Source organism: Lygodium microphyllum, chromosome 25, assembly GCF_053477565.2.
Source record: "Lygodium microphyllum isolate KBCC chromosome 25, Lygodium_microphyllum_v1.1.10, whole genome shotgun sequence".
Classification (NCBI taxonomy): Eukaryota; Viridiplantae; Streptophyta; class Polypodiopsida; order Schizaeales; family Lygodiaceae; genus Lygodium; species Lygodium microphyllum.
Window position 1 is genome coordinate 79,721,769 of NC_141159.1, and position 23,477 is coordinate 79,745,245.

The following is a 23,477-nucleotide window of genomic DNA, read 5'->3' on the forward strand; positions in this document are numbered from 1 at the left end:
ACTTGATGTTTTCTTCACATTTAAAAAAATTTTCCACAACTGCCCCAATTTGACGATTTCTTTGTGGCGCCCTATTTGCGGTGGTTTTCACCCAAGTCCTCTGTGTTTTTTCTACGTGTGAAACCTGCGTGGTCACCCTGCATGTGTGCAACCAGCAGTATTCAGACTTCGGTGATCAATGTGTGCAGAAATTCAACTTTAGGTGTGCGTGCAGAAATTGAGCTTCACGAGAGGGCAGCATGTGCAGACTGCAGTGTGCTCACTGCTGAGTACTCAGCCCTATCCTCTCTCTCTCTGATCTCAGATTTCCAGGTCAGCATGGTTCCAAAGCAAGGAAAAGAGTGGCAATTTGTGATTGAATTGCCGAAATTGAAGAATGGACAGCGTACTATGCAATGCAAATATTGTTCCCACACATGGAATGGTGGTCCTGCTCGAATTCGTGCCCACATCTTGGGGCTGAAGGGATTTGGGGTTGATAAATGCTCTAGTGCACCCCAAGATGTAAAAGATGCAGTTCGTAGATTGCATATAAGTACTCCCACATGAGTTCATAGGATGCATTGGATGCAAAGATTTCTGATTTGGGAGATGCATCTAGAAGTGCTAATGCCAATGTGGCTGCTTGTGCCTCTCAAGCTAGTGATGCTCATGGAATGATGCATGAAAAGCGCAAAGCTAATGCTAGGGAAGGCCTCTTGTTTCAAAGTTGGGACGTACAAGCAAGGAAAGAGGTATCAATTGCCCTTCGTCAATTCTTTTATGCAAAGGACATTCCTCATTGGAAGGTGAGGAGTCCTCACTTTCTTGATGGGGTGAAGGCAATTGGAAATGTTGGCCCAAGCTTCAAGGCCTCTTCATACCATCACTTGCACACTAAAGAATTGGATGATGAGGTCAAATCTGTGCAAAGAGATTTGCTTGATCTTAGAAAGAAATGGAAAAGATATGACTATAGCATTGTTTGTGATGGATGGTCTGATGCTTGTCGTCAACCCATTATCGATATAATGGTTTCATGCATGTTTGGTTCCACATTCTTGCGATCAGTTGATACAAGTGGTGAGTATAAGTCAGGAGAGTACATCTTTGAAATTCTCAAGAGTGCCATTCTTGAAGTGGGACCTCAAAATGTAGTCCAAGTGTGCATGGATAATGCAGCCAGTTGTGTTTGTGCTGGTCACTTGGTGGAGCAAGAGTGGCCAACCATTTTTTACACCCGTTGCACATGCCATTGCCTTGATTTGTTGTTTGAGGATATTTGAGAACTTTCTTGGGTAAAGCCTGTTTTGGAAGAAGCTGTGCACGTTGTGACATTTGTTACACGAAAAAATACAGTTCTTGCTTCGTATAGAAAGTTTAGCTCAAAAGAATTGCGTAAACCATCACAAACTCAGTTTGCATATATGTTTATCATTTTGGCAAACATGTTGGATGAGAGAGTCTTCAATGGATTGCACCGCATGGTTGTTAGTGATGAGTATTGCAAAAAGAAAGTGAGCAGAAGTGCCAAAGCTTTGCAAGTTTCATCTATTGTCTTGGGTTCTTCATTTTGGACCAATGCCAAGATGATTGTGAAGCTATGTGCTCCAATTTTAAAGATTTTGCATCTTGTTGATAGAGAGGGTGCCACTATGGGATTGGTGTATGAGCTCACTGATTGCATGATAGAAAAGATTGAAAGTCTTGAGTTTCAAAAGGAAATTTGTCCAGATTGCATCAATACGTGTATCCAAGTGCATATACCATGCAATTGTTGCACAAATTGAAGAAATTTTACAAAAGCCCCAATTTTCTTGGGTCTAATGTGCACAAATTTCAATGAAATTGAAGAAATTACACTAAAATGCGAAAAGCCCCAAAATTTCCCGAGCAAATGTACACTGATTTTGCAATTTATGAGTCAGATTGTCATGTCCTACATCAAGGTCCCAAAATCCGAGAAAAGCATTAAATTTCTAGGTCAAAATTGCACACTGTGCATGTGCACATGAACGCCCGTCAGTGGGAGAAGAAATAAAGATTGCAAGAAATCTAAAAAATGGGAAAAATCAGGTTTGTCAAACATTGACCAGGCGTGGTCTCCGCCTGGGCCGTATTGTCGCCCCATTACCTGCTGGATCTGTGCCGGCGGTCGCCCGCCTAACCTACGTGCTTGTCGCCTACTGGACCTGCACCTGTGGCAACCTGTCCACTTGTCGCCCCTGCACTTGTCGCCGACCTACTATCGCCTACTGCTCCATCTGGGTGCCCACTAGCCTGCACGTCACATGCTGACTGCTCACTGCGACTGTCAATTGTCGCCTGCCCTATCAGCCTGCGGTCGCAACCCTGTCACAGCCCTATCACCTACGCTGGCATGTCGTCTACTCTCGTTCGCCTGTGACAATTGACCAACTGTCAAGCTGCCTCTTGCCCACTTTGAAGATAGTTTGATAGCACATGTGCAAGGATCGAGACAGAGTATAGGTCAGACTAAGTGCAGAGTTCAGAGTAAGAAGAGTAAGCAAGAATGAGAGCACGACACACAAGGTGTTTGGTACAATGACGAGATGTACCACTTTAGGTTTTGATAATATATATAAAGTACAAGTGTAAGGGTGCGTTCACACCCGAACACCGTAAAAGGCACGGTGAGCCTTTATTCCCAACAATGTGATCTTTGTGGGCTGATTATAATCTCAATCTCAAAATTCATAGTCCTCTTGTGAAGCTTCAATGTCTTTTATACTTGTTTTTCAAAGTGTAAGCTTTTTTGAAACATCTACAATTCATATTAAGGTTCAACTTACCATTCTTATATTGTTTTAGTCTTTTAAGAAAAAAATTAGGGCCACGTATGATTCAGCCCAAGGTCTGAATCATACTTCAATCATACTTTCATACATATACACGTATGGAAGTATGAGACGTGTGTTATCAACTATGGATGCTATTATTGCTTTAGATAGGGGAGACGAGCAAAAAAAGAAGAAAAATCAATGCTACCATTGTGCTAAGAAGGAGTACCCCTAAAAGGACTACAAGAAGCTAGTTGCATTGCACAAGGAGCACAAGAAGAAGAATAATAAGAATAAAGACTCCTCTGATGACTCAAGCCAGGCAGCGAAGGCCGCACCGGCTTTTGTCACTTTCTAGCCCTAGTGATATTGTCATCTCTCACAACTCTCCAATACCAAAGAAAAAGTATGAGGGGGTGGTCATGGTGGGATATCTAAGCCTCATCCATATGCAAATGTAGTGAGCCCTGAGTATAGCTTTCTATAAGCATCAACTAAATCTGGCAGATTCAAATCATACAGCTAGTTGACCTTGCATGTTCACGATGGGATGTTTTATAAAGAGCGTTCTTTGCTCCTAGTCTTTTCTCATATGAGGAGACACTTTGGTGGGTTGGATGAAGTCAAGAAATTTATGGTCATGATGGTGATTTCTAAAAGCTAACTTGTGACAAGCATCGAGATTCAACTATTTCTACTTCCCAAGGTCAAGGATTGATTTGATCAATATTGACATTAGTGTGTTTCCAAGGCTACCTTGGTGGTGGCTTGATCACTCACAGTTTGGGTATCCATGGTCCTATCTAATTGTTATCGTTATACGTACTATGATGTGTCCTTACTCATTATATACTTTATTTTACTAATCATCCATGATTTGATGAGAGAGGGTGTTAACATTGTATATATCCTAGGTTAGAGAGCTCACTAGAAAAAGGCATTTCTCATCTGAGCCTAATGCACTTAACACAGCCAACTTGATTTATGGCACATTTAATGCGGTCGACCTAATCATGTTATTCATATTTATTTTCACCTATTTATTGGCTGCTCCTCTCTTCCACTTGATTCGGTCATATGAGACACTTTATTTCAGAGAGAGGGAGTGTACAGCCTCTACTAGTTGCCAACAACCCATGCCTTTGTTGAGCCTTGGTAAATGGATTCCATTTCGAGTCTATGCTCTTTAACTTCATGTCTCTGTGTTTACAGCAATCTTATATCAGCTTTGTCTCTTTGCTTCCATTGTTCCACACCATTCTAACAATAAGCACTACCAAATTCAGCACACTAAAGTGCCACTTAGCCAGCCATTAAGTGGGCACACACACAATACAAGCCAATAAAAACCCTTATACACACATGATATGCACTATGCTAACATGATATACACGCATGATATGGTCTATGCTAGCATGATATACGACTGATAGACAAATACGAATCATTTGGTGGATAGCAAACTTCCATTGAAATTATTTACTTCAATAAAGATGCCAATCAATGGGAAAATTATAGCAAAAAAAAGACTATTTGTGAAGACATCCATCATCTCCTTCAGAGCTGTCTTGATCTACAGTCACTACTTAATCAGTGGACTGTGAAACCTGATAGTTCCAATTTTGGAAGTACTTTTTACAGTTCGATAAATTTCCTTCTCGTCACTCACAGATATCTTACTTCTTTGCATGGACCAGATTTTGGGCCCTATGGAACATATGAATGTTATGCAACCATGCCAATTTTGAATCTTCGGGTTTTTAGCGTGTGCCCTTTTTTTGTAGTTCTTTAGAACAATTACTATCCAATTGTGCATCACTACGTTATATTGATGGTTCCATACTCTATGTGCTTTGTGCTGCTGACCTCCTTAATAGCATCACCCCCCTATGTTAACTTAATCAGAACGCACACACGTATATTGTAAAGGCGCCCCCGCATCAAACATGCAAATCCTGCTTCATTTGTGCACACACGGATTCAGAGTACATCAAACACATGAAATTCACTGCATTTTGTGCAGACACATGCACATAGAATGATTAGACCAGCAAATTGAGTACCTCTGGTTGCAATAGTTGTTTCTCGCCTGCTCGTGCGAAGAACATCTGCAGAGAACCATCCAACAAGAGATCACAAGAAACAGGAAAAGAAGAGAAAAGCTCAGGGATTAGGCAAATGATACACTGACCTTTAGGAGTTGGCGTGGACTTGAATATATTCATCGGAGGTGTTCCCGCAGGTGTAGCGATGGTGTGTTTTACTTCCGGCAGATGAGCTTTTCTACTACGAGAGCGTGTTTTGGGGAAAGGGGGGGGGCGGGGGGGGGGGGGGGGGGGGGAGGGAGGGGAGGGGGACGGGGGACGGGGGGATGTTGTTTCGGGGGTGAGAGAGAGATCTTCCCACGCGGTGGACTCCGAGTCAAATGTGACCGTTGAAGCCCCCTACGTGATGACCTGTTAATCCATCCTTTGTGCTGTGGCCCAGGCCTGAGGCCACACCTAATCAAATTCGACTTTCTGGAGTCGTGCAAGTCAATGAAATACATGTGTGCCCGTGTCACGTTGACTTAGGGCCGTAACCATCAAGACTTGCCATGGTTGTTAAAGTACCTCCAAAAATAGATGGACTATAATTACTTCCACATTTGGCGATCAAGTTGTGTGAAGTTTAAGTTTTCGTATTGGAAAGCTCAAGGCTCTTGCACGCACATGCACACACATAACTATAAAAACAAACAATGAGCAAGCACTCTTGCAGCGTTCATGCATTTAGAGAGAAAGAGAGGGAGAAGACAGGCTAAAAATATAAATCTGCATAGTAGCTTGATGTTTGAGGGAACCACCATGCTATCAATTAGAAACCTCCCCCGTCCAAAGTAAAAGGGAGGGCAAGATATCGATCTAAAACCTCCCCCATTGAAAGCTAGATGGTTTTGGGCATTTGCCTCAACCTACACATAAATGATGTTGATGATGCCTTTGTGCAAAGATGACAACCAACTCTCGTCTTCCTCCTAATGTCTACAAACATAGTGGACCTTGGAGAGAGGGGCTAAAATGGAAGGTGCTCAAAAAGATCGAGAGAGAGAGAGAGAGAGAGAGAGAGAGAGAGAGACGTTGCAACCTAGAACTGGCCTCTTTCATTAAAGCTCTAAACTTGTGTGACCGCACCTTCAGAAGTCTAGACAACACCTAGTGAAGTTGTGAACCTAGCTGTAGCAACTCTATCTATATTCTTGCATGTGACTACTTTCATTAAAGTTCTAAACTTGTGTGGCCACTAACCTTTAAAAGTCTAGACCACACCTAGTGAACTTGTGAACATGGGTGTAGCGCGGCTCTATCTATATTATTGCATGTAACTACTTTAGTCTTTCTTCAAGTATTTTTGTGGAGAAATATATTGGTTATTTTCGACTATTCTTTACTATTTTGGTGTGGAGTGCATGCTTTAGAGCCCTGCCACATGCAAGTACATGAACTTGCAGTGGGGCAGGACCATCAACTTGCCCTAGCAAGGCTAGGCCGCAAGTCAAACGTCTAAAGGACTTGGCTAAATATATCAGGTGAGTGCATCGAAGGAGCTAAGAGGATATCCATTTTGAGCTTGGAATGTCTGCATTGCTAATAGGTGAAGAACACCACAACATTACTTGTGCCAGTTAATCCAACATTCATTATTTTTGAAGTTACTTTGTGCACTACACCAAGTTCTATCTTTGCAAGATATGAAATCACGTCAGGTCAAGTTAATAGGCCACACCAACTATTTCACGAGCAGTATAGACTTGCGCAAGTCAATTGACCTATGCATGTCTCGACTCTTACTACCACGTAGGTTCAAAGAGAGCCTTGGTATTTCTTTCAACTTTAAAGTAGGTTTGGAGAGAGGCTTGGAGTGCATGCTTTATTGCCACGTAGGGTCGATGTAATACCATCAATTCTAAAGTAGGTTGGCTTGGTATTTCTTTCAATTCTAAAGTAGGTTCAGAGAGAGGCTTGTAGTGCATGCTTTATTGCCACATAGGGTCAAAGTAATACCATTAATCCTGAAGTGGTTCAGAAAGAGACGTCTCTCCAACCTTACATCGTAGTAAGGCATGCATTCCAAACCAAAATAGTCAAGAATAGCTAGAGTCGATACACTTTTCTACAAAAATACCTTGCAAAACATCAAAATAGTCCTATATGGGGCATAACAATGTTTTTTAACCTTTCTTTTTTGAATTTAGAAAAAAAAAGACTTTTATTGATGATATTTGGATACCATAGAAAGAGAGGAATAAGATTTTTGATTCTGAAAACTCCTCTGTCTAGTCTCTCTTAATAGTTAAGAGAGGAAAAAGAGTTTTGTTTCTAAAAAAGCCTTTTCTCTCTTAGTAAGTGCACACATACTTCTCTCTCTCTCTCTCTCTCTCTCTCTCTCTCTCTCTCTCTCTCTCTCTCTCTCTCTCTCTCTCTCTCTCTCTCTCTCTCTCTCTCTCTCTCTCTCTCTCTCTCTCTCTCTCTCTCTCTCTCTCTCATGCACTATGCATTCAAGTTAGGGCATGTTTTGTTATATTGCTGACATTGATCACGGTTTTGCACAAGGTTGGGTTTGTTGGAGTCTACATCCAAGCATCCAGTACAAAGCAAAGATCAGGAAGCCCATGGTTTGTATTTGATTCATGACAACAAGAATGAAAGGCTTCTATGGAAGCCACAATTGTAGCTCGTGTATTGCTTATGTTGCATTTGAATAAATTTAACTGACCTTGTATGCTAAAGATTAGGTTTAAGTACGTGTTAACTTATGTAGGTGTCAATGGATTTGTGAGCAATCGATGTGCCATGGTAGGAAGCAAATCCTAGTTGCACCATGGATCTATGAGTAGGAGCACATCTAGGTTTTCACAATAAGAAGGAATCTGAGATGAGGCCTAAAACCCTAATTAATGTGTCATCACCTTGGGAGCTGCTCCTATTGAGACACTCCAGTGCAATGACTTGTAGCACTTTGATGGGGGCTAAGAACACAACAATGCTTGCACTATCACCTCTAGAGATCCCCCCAAGGACAAGAAAGCCATACTTTGCACACGCGCACGTGCACACACACACACTCTCTCTCTCTCTCTCTCTCTCTAGTATATATATATCCCCACTTTGTGTGGTGTAGTCGACGATATGGGTTCACAATCGATTTGATACAATAGGACTGCAGCAACCCATGATTAGATTCTGGAGGCTTATGCTCGCCAAAACAAGCCTGCCAACTTCTCTTTCTTTCCATTGTCTAAGTCCCTTGTAGAAGCAAGTCCCCCAACTTGATCATAAACAACCCCCTTAAGTTGGCCCCTTGTTTCCCAACAAGGAAAACCTCGAATGAAAATTGAATAGGATAATGATTGAATGGAGATGGTGTACCTTAATCCTTCATTTGAATGATAGTGCCTCTTGAATTCTCTTTGAGAAGACTTCAGTTATTGCTTCTAGCTTCAATCTTTGAATCTTCGCTTATCGTGATGGATTCTCTCACAACATCGTGACCTCAAGGATATAGAGTATGATAGCACATGCAAGAGAGGATACTCAGGGAGGGTCATAGACAAACAAAGTTGCGACTTTAAGAGAATAAAGAAATAGCTACACACTTTTATTGCATAGAGGAGGCCCTTTAAATAGGCATTAATTAAAGTACATTTGGTCCCCTTTTCTATCAGTCTCAACCATTCTCATCTATCCACACTCTAAAGTATAGTTCATATTGCCTATGCATATAAGGAAGGCACCACACATATGCACATGCATAATAATACTCAAATAGTCTGACATCTTTCAAGTTGTCCATTGATTTACAATGGATTAAATGAAGTCACCATAAAAGACAAATACCCTATTCCATGGTTTGATGAGCTCCCAAATAGGCTGCAAGGAGGAAAGATCTTCTTTAAGATGGATCTAAGATCAGGGTACTACTAAATCAGAATCAAAGAAGAAGACATTCTAAAGATGACTTTCAACACAAGGTACAATCATTATGACTTCATTGTCATGTCTTTTGGGCTAACCAATGCACTAGCTAATTAAACTAGCTACCTTCAATTAGCTAGTGCAAGATATCTTCAAGTCGTACCTCGATGAATTCATCCTAGTCTCAATCAATAATATTTTGACTTATTCCAAGAAGAAGACAAACACCCATGTTAATTGCACATTTTTCTAGGAACCCTAAGGGAAAATAAACTCTACATGAAAAGAAGTAAGTGCACCTTCTTTAAGAAACAAATAGAGTGGGTTTATAATTTCTAAAGAAGGTATTGTTGTGGATCCAATCAAAGTGAAAGCTATATAGGATTGGTCGTCTCCTCAAATGCTCAAAGAAATTCAAAAATTTCTTTGCTTAACAAGTTGGTATTGCATTTTCATGAAATATTATGCTGCCCTAATTGCATCCCCCCTCATTGAGTTACTCAAGAGATAGTCACACATTGTAAGGACCCATGTTGAGTAAGGGAGCTCTGATAGGCTAAATAATGCCTAACAATGGCATCCATCTTTAAGCTACTTGACCTCATTAAGGAATTTGAGGTCATAATAGATGTGGTTTAGAGAAATAGGAAATTACCAAAAGAGGAGAAAGAAGAGTTCTAACTATAGAAAGAGTGAAGAATCACCTATTGGATTAATCTCCCACTTCCCAATCTCAATAGACTTCTCTAAAACTAGTGATGAGTTGAAGAAGGGCCTCCCAGATTAGCCCCAAAATTGGGCACAAATTTTTGATCCCATGATATTAACAATGACAAACCACCTTAGTACCCAAAATAGGCATAAGAACAAGCTTCAACCCCCTTATTGCCTAGCTAAATGATTGGTCTCTTTGCAAGAGTTTGATAATGAGATTCAAAGTAAGCCACCGAAGTTGTAGGGAATTGTTGATTGTTTAGCAGATTTATGTAAGCATATGAAAGAGTGAGCTAATATCATTGATTGTGAGGATTTGTGAAAGATTGATAGTGGAAAATCTATCAAAGTCTAAAAAGAGGAAGATTAAGCAATAAGCACTTTGCTTTTCTTTAATAACGGATGTTGGGTGTACAGAACCAATGTGGATGAGGTGTATAATCAATGTGGAGTGCTTGAGTAGGTGCCATCCATTCTAGATCACAATTATAGCATGTGGTGGCCATTTTGCTAGATGTCTTACTACTTGAAAGGCTTTGCATGTCAGATACTAGTGATTGATGGTTTTCAAGACACTTTTGGATATAGTAAGTGTTGAGATATTTGCTAGTAGAGACACCACACTAGGAATCACAAAGTGACCACTTAAATCCATTCAGGTGGCATTGTTCTTTGAAAAGTGGAACATTGATTTGTTTGACCAGTGTATCCTTCATCCATAACACATAAATGATATATTGGTGTGGCAATAAACTACTTTACGGAGTGTTCTAGACACGTTCACAATGAAGCGTAATGGCAAGGAGATAGTAAGTTTCATTTTTGAGCAAATTATTTATCATTTTAGTCCACCGATAGAACTTGTTTTTTATCATGGTACATATTTCTTAAGTAAGGTCACAACAACTTTGAGTGAAGTGTTAAAGATCAAGCATAATAAGGCTACTCTTTATAACCCTCAAGCAAACAAACAAGTAGAAAGAAGCAATAAATAGTTAGTGGGGATCTTGGCAAAGACCGTGTCAAATGATAAGCGTGATTGAGACAAGAAGATATATGGGGCTCTCTAAGTGTATAATATGACTTTTAAAAGAGCGATATGCCACATCCCATTCAAGTTTTTATATGGAGAGAATGTGTCTTGACCTTACAAATTGAGCTATCTATGATAAGATTCACAATGAATCACTTTTTAGGTGAAGAGGAGTCGCTACAAGAATGGATGGAACCCTATCTCATCTTGATATAATCAGGTTGGAGGCTTTACTATATTAGGAGGTAGGAAGAAGCAAATAAAAGTGCTTCATGATTTGTGAGAAAAGAAGTATAAATTCAAGAAGGGGCAATTGGTTCTTATTTATGATGCGTGTTGAGAACTATTCCCAATAAAATTAGAGCTCAAGCCTAGCACAAGTGGGATGGGCCTTATCAAATAATACCTATAGGGAAGAATGGCTCTACAACCCTTCTTGCGTTTCAAAACAAAGTAGTTTCGATAAGCTTAAGCCCTATTATGTGTAGAGAGATGATGTAAAACATGGTGCCTTTGCAACAGGTGTCTCATGATCCAACCTAAACCTACCAAGAGTACCAAGTCAATCAAATGGGAGGGTTGATTCCATATCTCAAGCACCCGTATTTGAAGTAATGTTACTACCAAGACAAAACCATTCAATGAAGTAAAGGTTGTCATTTTATTGAGTCACTAGATAGCTCAATGTTATTGATTCCATATCTCAAGCACCCGTACTTGAAGCAATGTTACTACCAAGACAAAACCATTCAATGAAGTAAATGTTGTCATTTTATTAAGTCACTAGATAGCTCTTTCATTTGGGATACTAAGGTCTATTGTTACCATATCAAAGGATTCTTTTGAGTGTCCCTATATTGAGTTTAGTGAGGAAAGAGGGACCTGCACTTGTTGGATTTTGATTATCGTAAGTACACATATGTTAATCCATATGGCATGGTGCATCAACAAATCTTTAGTCTATACATTATTCTTTGATGGATCTTTTAGAGGTTCAAGCAAGCATATGATTGTTGGGGTAGTAATTAAAGACCCCCATCATCGAGTCATCATGAAAATGGGTATCTATCTAGATTCCACTTTTACTAATGACATGGTCGAATACAAGGCCTTGCTGGGCAAATCTAACTAAACATAGGGGCAAATCTAACTAATGACATGGTCGAATACAAGGCCTTGCTAATGGGGGCAAATCTAACTAAACATGGTGGTATTTATTGGTTGTTAGTGAAGGGTGACTCATAACTACTGATTAATTAGTTGAATGGGACTTATACTGTGCGAGATCACATTTTGTGTATATTGCATTTTTTTGCTTTAGATGTGCTTGTGACAATTGAATGAGTGACATGTTAGTTAATTCCCCATTAGTGGAGTTGCTTTGTGGATTCCTTAGCAAATTATGTCTGTGTTGAAGATGTGTTTTTCAATTGTGGTCCTAAGGGTCTTTTGAGATTACTTTATGATATCAATCCGGGGCTATAAGGGTTACTTGCTAAAATATCCTTCTTTGGTTGCAAATGGCTTGTATGGGTAATGAGTCAGAGCAATAGACCACCTTCCAATTCTTTCATGGATGAATAGAATCGTGCAATGACATATCCAATCAGACACTCCTTACCATTTATGCAAGGGGGTTGACCAATAATTTGATGCATCTAGTATAGGGGCTTGAGTGGCCCATCACTTGGTCTAGGAATTGCACATTAGGAGGGTTTTGTAGGGATTGAGGGCTTATTAAGGGAGTATTTTAGCATTGTGTTGCTATTGTTGTGCTTTCTGGTTATATTTCATTAGGTTATGAGGACCACTTTATTCCCTTCCTTTGGTGTGAGTGCTCTTAACTTGTAGGCTATTGATAAGTTTTGTTGTGCAAGTTAGTTGGTTCACTGTCAAGGAGGGTTCTATGAGCTATAAGGTGGATTCTTCTTCAACATCAGATGTATCTGTCACCTTGTACTCAATTTATATGTTGTTTTCTTTTTGAGGAATTGAGTAGGGATTATGTTTACTATGTTATATGGATTTGAATCTAGGACTTGGGCTAGGGAGTGACTGGCCTAAGTGGGATGCATCCAATGCTTTCTCCTTTCTTAAGGGTAATTTTAAGTTGAGCATAAGCATAATTTTAGCTAGCTTGATAGTCAATAGGTGGCCTAGGTGTGAATTCCCAGTTAGGTTTAAAGGCGCACCTTGTGAGCACAAAGAGCATAGCCCAATGCTACATAAGACATGTCCTTTTTGACCAGAAGATCTCATTTAATTTGAAGCTTATTAAGAGATCCTTCATGGAGATAACATAGGATATGTTATTTAAAGAAATTGATCACTAATTAAGTGCCACGAGGAACTAGATAATACAATGGCATATGTTGCTCATGCACCTGTTCATGCCAATATTGGAATTTAAATTGAAGAACATAAGAAGCTCTTAGAAAGATGATTGACATGGGAAGATGAAGAGCTTATTTGTTTGGATTATCCAACAACTATAAGAGAATTCATGAAGCAAATGTCCAAAACTCAAGTGAAAGAGCTTTGCTTGATCCACTCATTGTGCACCTAGAATTGTGAGACAAGCAAAGAGTCAGATAATGCATTGGAATGAAAAGGAGAAGGACAAAGTGCATTTGAATAAAAATGGTATTCTAGTCAAGGTTTAGTAGTTAGAATGGGTAGTTGACTAATTATTATTGCTAAGCAACAAAGGGCTCTTTGAAATTCATGCATGAACCAACATATGTAGTATTTGCATCCCTTAGAGTGTTCATATCTTTCCACGATGTTACACTTGCTAAGCTAGTTGGAGAAACATCCCTTGTACGACAAACTCCTCATAGAGAAAGAACTACATGATACTTGCCAATAGGGACAAGAAAGCATGATGCTTGATGTTATTACGTACGTCTTTTTCCTCACTTAAGACCTAAACTTTGTTTATGCCTATGCCTTGCTTCAATACAATCCCAACTTCTTTGATTGGTTTATTCTAAAGTTAAGTGACACACAACATAATATTTCCTATGCTTTTGTTACAATGCAGAGTGAATCTTTTGTGAATGATGTGAAGTAGAGTAATGTATATGAAACCCCTATTAATAAGAATCCAATAGTAGAAAGTAGTATGATTGAAACTCTAGATCCTAAACCATAAGCTATTGAAGTCCTTACTAATCCAACCCACTAGTCAGGCCAAGTTGAGTTGGTTGAAACTCAAAACACTACAAAGGAGATTTCTCAAACTCACATGTAGGTTAGCCCCACTGAATCTAACCCTCTTGTTTACTGAACTTAAGCCTTTCTTGATGTGTCATTTGCTTAGTAATATGGTAGATGACTTGGGAAAAAAAGATAATTCTCTTAAAACAAACACATTGCTCCAAGTTGACTCTACTTTTTGTACTTTTCTTAAACTATTTGCTATGATAGATATGGGGCTTGCAAATGTTGATGCACTTCAAATCCCTTTGAAGTGGAATCCCACTTGGGAGGAGAATGATCATCTCTTCCACAAAAGAAGCCTTATTCATAAGAGCAATTGCAATCATTTCCACTTATTTTCTCTTATGCTTTTGTAACCAATAGTAGCAACTAGTCAAAAGTCAAGGATCTTAAGCAACATTGCAAATCCCTTATGCTTTTGTAATCAATAGTAGCAACTAGTCAAAAGTCAAGGATCTTAAGCAACATTGCAAATCCTACAGCCCATTATTGTAGAAGTGATATATTCATCAACTTGATCTTATTTGCTTTAGTAATCGCTTCATGACAATGCCTAACATTGACATGTAGCTAGTATCCTTCAATCTGACCCAACTTACTACGAGACCACTTCACGTCACTCTTCCATCATTGCTTGGAATTTTGACTTTCCATCGAAGTTACAACATCACCCATTGATTGATAAGATTCTAATTGAAGAGAAATTACACATGGCTAGTTGCTTTGTAGGATCTTTCTTGCTTTGCAATTTGCTTTACTTACTTTTGTGGATTGATCACCAGACGAACTAACATGTAGCTAGTATCCTTCAATCTCACCAACTTATTATGGGACCAGTTCACTTTGCTCTATTGTCCTTGCTTGGAATCTAGACTTGACATCAAAGTTGCAAGACTATCCATTGATTGATAAGATTCTAACTAAAGAGGAATTGCACATAGCTAGTCACTTTATAGGATCTTCCTTGCTTTGTGATCTACTCACTTACTCTTGTGGATAAACCAATTGACTTGGATATTCCACTGAATTAGAGTATAACTCTCATTCCTACAACCAATAGATTCTTAAAACTGTAACATAATAGCCCTTGTATATACTTAACTCTAGTTATCTTTGTACATAGTGCATTCTTTTGCTCAAAGTTTTTGTACCAATAAAGTTGAAATTCCTCAAATTTTGGAAGAATTCTACATCTTATGTGACGATACGATACAAGGTACAAGCTTTGAACTTCTATTCCAGGCATAGTGGTACCAAGTAGTAAAGTTGTCATCATCATACTTTCTATATTTTTCACTACATGATACTCTCAAAGCTTCACCAAGTGAATGCTAGATAACAACAAGTGATAAAGAATATAAATGCCAAACTCATAGAATACAACAACATCAACAATATAAGCCTTTCATGAAGATATTATGTTGCAGAAACTTCAATACAACAAGATCACCGTTGTGGAGTCTCGAATGCTTAACAAAGACATCAAAGAACCATCCACAAGGAGGTTCCAATTTCTTTAACTGTGATATACTTGACTACAACATCTAATGGTTGTCTATTTCTTGAGGAGAAGTTGTAAATTGCTTCATCAATGAGTATATAAATCTTCATCAACAAGTACATGTTCTTCTTCAATAATAAATTCACCAATAACAATGCATTGTGCTTCCATTGTCTAGGCTTAGCCTTCAATCTTCATTGTATCTTGAGCACAACTCCATTCTTTATCTATCAATTTACTAGTCATCTTTAGCTTCAGCAAGAGCTGATTTCTTTCTTAAGAGTGCTTCATTAGTAGCATGCATTCTACTCAATTAGGAGTACTATTTCTTTAGAACTACTTCATTGATCCCATGCCACCATTTTGCGTTTAGCTTTCACATGAGTTCCATGGGATTGACACTTGGTCTTGAAGGAGATAATATGAATAGAAAATGCAAAAGGCAACATCAAAAGGGGAAGTCAAAGTCAAACAATTTGATTTACAGTGCCATATTTATTCTTTTGAGGGTCATTATTTTTGGAGCTTCAATTTACAATTTTCAAAACTTGTATTTATATCAATAATATATGAATTTATGGTTATATTATTTTGTGAGAGTTGGGCTCACTACACCTATATACATTGTATTATTTTGTGAGAGTTGGGCTCACTACACCTATACACATTGTATTATTGCATGTACTTACATTTATTGCACTCACAATTGTTGTGTGGATTACACACATGGAAATGTAATTGCAATAGTATAGGTTGAGTCTAGATAGATTAAGATGGAAGCATATATCAAGGAATGACTAGCTAAGAGTCAACAAAGTGGGTAGGATGCCCAAAAGAGGATGTAAATCCTAATTCATAGTTGTGAAAATTCTAAAACACAAAGGATCATGAAAACCCTAATACCAATTCATAGGGGCCTAACCCTAATTTTGGTATATATAGGTATGGGAGGTCTTAGTTGTAATCCTCCTTCTTGATGCATCCATGTTGCGGAAGTGTTGTTAGTATCACTATTGAACAGCCATTCCCTTGTTCTATTCTATCATCTTGTTTCCATTGTTGAGAGTGAAGGAGAGAGAGTAAGAGGTGTGTTGAATAAGGAATTTGGGATAGAGAAGCTTTATACCTTCTTCTTTCTTTTCTTCTTCTTCTTTTTCTTCTTCTTCTTCTTGGTAAGAGGTTTGAGTTTGGAGTTGTGTATGAGGTTGTGTGATTATAAGAGAGCTGAGTACCGGGCAAGATGAAGCTCTTCTCCATCTTATTTCTCTCTCTTTTTCCCCCATATATTCTTCTCTCATCATTGGCATACTTAATGGTAGGTGTGAGGGAGCGACAACATTAGATCATGTTTCTTGGGTCATGTTACCAACTTGGAGCATTCAAGCTTTTGGACTACAAAATGAGAAGGTGAGATAGATGAGTTTACTATTGTTACTTTCTTAGATTGGAGAGAAGGATGCATGGTTAGTTAGAGTGGAGTGTCCAAAAGATAAGGTGAGAGTTTGTCACCAAAGCAATTTGCAGCTTTTGAAAGAATATAAATTTGTCCCATATTTCAACTATTGTCTATTTGGCCCAACAAGTTAAAACACGAGTCAAGAACTACCTAATGATGTAGGAACAAAAAATTTGAGAAAAGAACTCTAGTTTTAACTAGAGGCAATTTTCTTCAAATCTGGAACTTGGTTAGCTAAACCTAGATGCTATTAGGTCATTATTATGCTTTCCTTAGAATAAGGCAATTCACTTGGTGAATTGTAGAAGATATTATGATATTAAAATTAAACTCTTAAGGGTAAATCCAATATGTAAAAAAGGCACTTTTGAATCTCAAAACATTTCTACCTTAGAATTTTAAGCAATCACTTTAAATGATGTTAAAAAAATGCTAGGAAATACTACAATGGATAAATTCTTAGAAGATATATGAAATTCTATTATTATTGTGAAGAAGAAGATACAATTTGTAGTGTATCTCTAGAATTCTTGCAAAGAAAATAACATGGCATCTCTAACAATAGAGAAATTTCCAAAACGATCACTTAATGTTAGTCCCATCATGGCTAGAGAATTCCTCCATGAGGAATATGCACCTAAAGAGTCTATAGTTCTACAACAAGGAATTGTTGGCACAAAGTGTAGAGTAAGAATAAGCACACCTAGCAAAAGAGAGAAAGTGCAAGTGTCCAAGCTTTTGCAAGCTTGACCACCACTATACTTGATAGAATGTTTCTTGTTTCAAGTGCTTCATTTGATTTGGCAACGGTTACCTCTCACATAGTCTATATATCCTCCAAACTCATCAATCTATTAATTCTTCACCTAAACCACATGAAAGCAAGAACAAACAAACTGACAAGGGTGTAATGAACTCACCACCTTACCTTCTCCTTAATGCCATGAAGTGAAGGCTCGATGGTGGCTCCATGATCTATGCGATGGTACTCAATTCGCAACCTCTACTCCATAGCTCCTAATCAGATCCATAATTACTTGATCCACAAGAGGAAATGAGAAGAAGAAGAAAGACCACCCGATCCTTCTCCAATCCATTCACTTTTTGGTTTATATACATGGGGTTTGGAGTTTGGGCTTCCACTTAAGTTGGGCACCTATCCCTCTTATTTGGCTCTTGGCCAACCTTTCCTAGTTTATGCATACATATTAGATTACATCGGCCATTAGAAAGTGAATGAAAGCTAGTGTATGTGCTCTTGTTGAGCTACGGGTCTTGCTGATGAAAATTATTATAACTTGTATAGGTACCATGCCTGGCTTTCAAAATAATAATATAATTAATTATATGATTGCAGGCTTTGACAAAAATTTATATGCCTTGTGCCCTTCGCCTGATTTGCACTTCTCTTTACTTTTTCCACCTTTGCATGTCTTTGTTGATTCGCTTTGCTCTCTTGTTGCCTTCCATCCTATGATTAACATTACCCCCTCCTACACGAGTGCTAGTCCCATGGTACTCTTTGTTAGAGGTAGGATGCTTTAGCTTGCATCGAATATGAAAATATCAGGGACAATTGGTGAATCATGATGAGGAGTGGTGAATATTTCTGGAGCTTGATTTGAATGTCAAAGTTGTTGGATGTTCTTGTGGGAGCTGGAGTTATTTTGCAATTTTGATGTCAATTAGAGAGTGATAGTGTGGATTAAATGCAACTCATGAAATTAGGATCTCCTTTTGGGAGGCCATTTGGAATCAATTGGATTGGTTGAAGTTGGGCACCGCAAAGGATGTTCACTCAAGGTAGAAGTTGCAAGCCACTATATTTGCTTGCACCTGCAAGGGCAAATGTCTCATGCTCTCTCCCTAGGGGAGTGCTAGTTGGATTGCATGCACAAGATGTATGTTTGGATTGGGAGATGGGTTGAACTCAGGGCAAAAACTAGAGAATTGCCCCAAACTTGAGGATTTAATCTGTGTATAGGTTATGGTGTGACTATTATGTGAGTGCATGTGCTTGCATAGGCCATTACATAGTTAGAAGACAGTGTGATGGCTTCAGTTTGTCGATTGTCAATGAAGTAGGGCACCTATTGTTGATGGGTAGGTGATGGAAAGTATTATCATTACTACTGAGGGATAGAGGAATCAATGGGGTATCCTGAGAAAAACCTCGAAGTATCATGTGGCCAATGGGGCTCACATTCATGGACATGATGAGAGACGTTCCTTTTAGTGAATAGAGATCACCATGTTCAGTAGGAGTGCAATATTGAATGAAGCCTAGATGACTTGTTGGTTGTCATGCTTCATGAGTTGTTGCAATAGTTATAAGAGATTGGAAAAGATTAGAATAATTTGTGCGAGTGACTTAGGGAGACGAGTCTAACTATGAACCAAGATTCCCTAGGTGTGTCCTATCCTTGATGTGCATCGAGTTTACATGGGGTACTAAGAAGTGGGGCAAGAGGGTCCTTGATATCCCTCCCGCATCGTGGCTTGCTCACAGCATGCGTAATGCATTTGTCTAACTCGCACTTGGGTAACTTGGCACTTGGAGTCACTGGATTGTGCCATGAAAGAGTTCCAGGCTCACAAGGTTCCACTTTCAACCATCTTGGACCATGGCGCCATGGGGGCAACACAGGTCACAATCCCACCTCTCCTCATAAGTCTCAACTCCTATGAGTCGTGTTGACTTGAACTTGGAGTAGGGGGCTTGACTGCCTTGCTCAAAATGAGAATCTTGCACACCAGGAAGCGAAAACTATGGTTGCTCCATGTGGCATGGCCACCATGGAGGAGGGAGGAGACATAGGGTTACCCATCAGCCACACCAAGGCCATTGAGCATATGTAACTTAAGGATCCCTAAGTGCAATGCTGTGTTTGTGTGTGCATATTTTTCTCTCTTTTCTCTTTTTTTTTTGAATTATAATATAGTACAAAAGAACTTTCCCACCTCAATAAGAAGAATACAATAGCGAGATCAAGACACTTGAGGGAGCTCTTAAGAAGGGATAAATCGGTTAAGATTGAAGAAGTAATGATGGTGTGGTTTATGGGACTTAAGACAAGGTATCACTAAAATTATGGCTTGATTGATAAAGCAACTCTTGCCATTTATAGGAGCTTGTCTCCTTATTGGTATTATGCTTGGTCTGTTGGTAGAGAGAGTAGGTAGGAGAGTACCTATGGAGGCACACTAGTAGTGGAGCATGATCTTGCAAACGTGATCTTTAAAGTCTCTCCTAGTGACATGTTTCAATTAGACCTTCATTGCTCGATGGTGCTTTTGGTCATTCTTCCAAGGGATGGTAGTCCTTGGTGGTTTCAAACATTTGATCTTGAAAGTCTCTCCTAGTGACATGTTTCGGTTAGACCTTCATTGCTCGGTGGTGCTTTTGGTCATTCTTCCAAGGGATGGTAGTCCTTGGTGGTTTCAAACATTTGATCTGCCTACATAATCATTTGACTATCATGCATTCACTTGATAAAAATATGAGAGTTGATATGCTTCAAATCTATTGATAAGACTTTATTTGAAAAAGTGCCACTGACTTGAGTCTAGTTGTGTTGATTTTGATTGTGGTTATCTCTGCTTGATAGTCATTGCTTGTAGGGTGTGCATTTATTTATTTCTTTATTTTTCTTTTCTTGTAATTATTTTTTAAAAAAATTATCACAAACAAACAAAAATTTGATTTATCTGTATACAATCATCGAAAACATAATCAATGTACATGTTTAAAACTATGAATCCATGTCACTCCGAGATGTTAGAAGCCAATCATCGAGCTCACGATTATACTCTAGTGTAGCACAAGCATCAAGGAGTCATGGGGCCTTTACTAGGAAGGATAAGTATTGTGCAACATTGAGTAGTATTGTTCCTTGTTGTAGTCTACTAGCAACATGTAGTTCCTCTTCCATTAGAATTTTGTCAAGTAGGGGATAATCTAGGATGGGTCCTACTAAAACCATACTGTGGACACTAGCAAGTATGTGGAAGGAAGTAGGGGCTACATAGGTTGGGTCTCTCTTATACTGCCATATGGCTCGTCATTCCTTTGATGTAGTCATTAGCTAGCCTCCAAGTTTAGCCATTGAAGCTCGGGTATTAAACCACCATTTCTTGAATTGGATGCATCCCTTAGCTTGTTGTTTGATCTTCTCAATCTCGAGCACATCATGCTGACAAAGCACTTCCTTGAATGTAACTATTAAGCATCATTCTTTGGCTTCCTCATCACAGATATGTCGTAGAAGATTGTCTAAAATATCATCATGGTGCTCGCCAAGATGTTCTTGCTTCTCCCAAGTTAGTAAACAACCTAGGTATTCCTCATGTTCTTTAGGCAATGTGCCCATGTTAGCATGGACATAGATGTGTACAAGTAACTTCAACCTAGCATCTGATTCTATGAGACACTCAATTTTGTCCCTATTTTCTAAGCATGCTTGCTCTACTGCCATTTCTTCTAGGGTTCTAACTACGCTTAGTATCTGTGGTTTCTTGGCCATTCCTTTTTGCTTGTGATGGCTTGTTTTTGATCTCCTAGAATACACTATGAGTGCTTCCGATTCTTCCAAATCCTTAAGGTAGAGAAGATACCCACTAGACTCTATTTCTCTTTTAGGCGAGTGTAGGACTTGTTCACAAAGTGGGATCAAGAGTATTTTCTTTCTCCAAGTTTGGAGCTTGGAATCAGATTGCTATGCAAAAAGCTAGGTCTTGTGCAACCAGATAACTTATCTTCATGGGGATGATTGCAAGTACCCTTTCTTGCGAGCTTTTGTAAGATTCTTTTGAGTCCATTTTGGATGGGTCCATCTTTCCCTCCCTAATGCTAGGGATGATTCCAACTAGAGTGCCAAGAGTGTTAGAGGTACTATCAAGGACTAGTGGGTTCCTAGGGCTAGAACCAACTAGTATTGTTCCTAGGAAGGGTGTCTGGCATGCCGCATAGAGTGTTATGCCAATTTCCCTCTTCCCTACTTTCAATGTCTCCCAAAATCATAGTGGATTATTGTTGCATGTCCAATGAATACTAGATCTTTGGATCAAGCCCTCAAGTTGTACCATGCATGGGCCTAGGCTAAGAGCATGAGTGGTTTGAAGTTCCCCAAGTCTAATGCACCCTCCCCATAGGATTCCAACAACCTATGCCTCAAGAATTTCATTCCAAGTATGCCATGGGTCAATGAAAGGCAAAAGATGACCTCACAACTACAATACAAGTGACTTTAGTTTCCAAAGAGTGGTTACTAGTGTAGCATTTGAGCTCTTGAGGGTGCATAGTTAGCAACTAATATGACCCCTCCGAATGTTTGTCTAGCCAATATACTAAGGCTACCCAATGCATGTGTTGCAAGGATCTCTCTTCAGTGTGCATGTCTATAGCTTGAGAAACCCCAATTATGAGGTTTTTGATGGAGTTTCTTCCATTCTCTCATCAAAATTTTGGGTGCATTTACTATGGGTCAAGGGCCTTGAAATGCCTCAATGGATCTAGTGCAAGATTTTCATATGCTATGATTTTCTCATCATGGTGCACTCTTCTTTTGACAAGTCTTGGAAACTCTTTAATTTAAATGGGCTAAGGATGTATAGGTTCTACTTGCTTGCTTGTAGTGTAGTGTCTTATATGAGACCAAGAATTCTATTTGAGGACTTCCTCCCTTGTCATGTGGATTAGCCTTAAGAGTGCATGCACATGATGTGTAAAGATCGTGCAACTAATGTACCACTAATTGCAGCAAGTATATGCAACATGCAGCTCTTGTACTATGCCTAGAGAGCTACATGCAAAGCTAGAATGCCTGCTAGACTTAGTATGTGGTCATATGGACTTGTGAGTGCCATAGTTAGTAAGAATTCAACCAATATGTGCATCACTTAGTCAATTGTAATGATATGCATGAGCGTATGTACAATATAGGCACACTTTTAGTACCTATCTTATATGCAATGGCATGCTTTTGAGGATGGTCTCCTATACTCAGGGTTGTCTTCAAGTTGGGGTGGTATGGTCACATGAGCATGTAGATAAATTTGATTTGCATGCCTGCATTGTCGATTGAGAGGCTAGGAATGCGAGGATAATTCCAAGATATTGATAATATGAGGATCAAAGAAGAGACGATGGTCAAGGGTTAGATCCATGCCATGGTGCCCTCACGAGATTAGGTTTGTGTTGCTCTATGTGAGCCAAGAGGCAAATGACACTCACAGAGAGGTGCCATAAGAGGTCTATGATTGACCTGATTGATGGATCGTTGGATGATCATAGCTTGATGTCAATAGTGCCCCTAGTCAATGTTAATGATGATGACAGTAAGGATGGTGTTCTTTGTTTCAGATCTATTCATGACATGCTAGGCCAAACTCAAGGTAAGAGCCTTTCAGCCCTCACTTTGTTGCTTAAGGCCTCTAGCCCTTATCTTAAAGTGTGATTGGCCAAAATTTAAGGCCTCTTGGTTGCATCTAGAATGAAGGATTTTAGGGTCTTAGAGAAGCACTAAAAGGGCATGAAGATATATAAATGGTCATTTTTGACACAAATTGATGTGGTTACTATTGGTGTCGCTACGTAGTGTCACAATAACAATGGCAGATTAAGAAAAAAAATAGCAGTGAAAACTTGAGCAAACAAGCAAAAATGTGTGAGAGAGAGAGAGAGAGAGAGAGAGAGAGAGAGAGAGAGAGAGAGAGAGAGAGAGAGAGAGAGAGAGAGAGAGAGAGAGAGAGAGAGAGAGAGAGAGAGAGAGAGAGAGAGAGAGAGAGAGAGAGAGAGAGAGAGAGAGAGAGAGATATA

At 39.2% G+C, this 23,477-nt stretch overlaps 1 protein-coding gene and 1 pseudogene across 2 annotated transcripts in view; one reads left to right on the plus strand and one right to left on the minus strand.

Moving 5' to 3' along the window:
• Window positions 1-5,119, minus strand: part of LOC148014417 (vacuolar protein sorting-associated protein 2 homolog 3-like) — a 162,840-nt gene extending 157,721 nt beyond the window's left edge. Inside the window, exons 1-2 of one of the 2 annotated variants that reach the window (XM_087667423.1) lie at window positions 4,972-5,119; window positions 4,844-4,888 (exon numbers count right to left, since the gene is read on the minus strand). In XM_087667423.1, the coding sequence (XP_087523549.1) occupies window positions 4,844-4,888; window positions 4,972-5,005 (79 nt within the window). In that variant the 5' untranslated portion in view covers window positions 5,006-5,119. The remainder of the gene's footprint in view (window positions 1-4,843; window positions 4,889-4,971) is intronic. The other variant, XM_087667422.1, reaches the window with a different exon arrangement.
• LOC148014419 (uncharacterized) lies at window positions 142-1,769 on the plus strand (annotated as a pseudogene).
• Window positions 5,120-23,477: the final 18,358 nt, after the last annotated feature.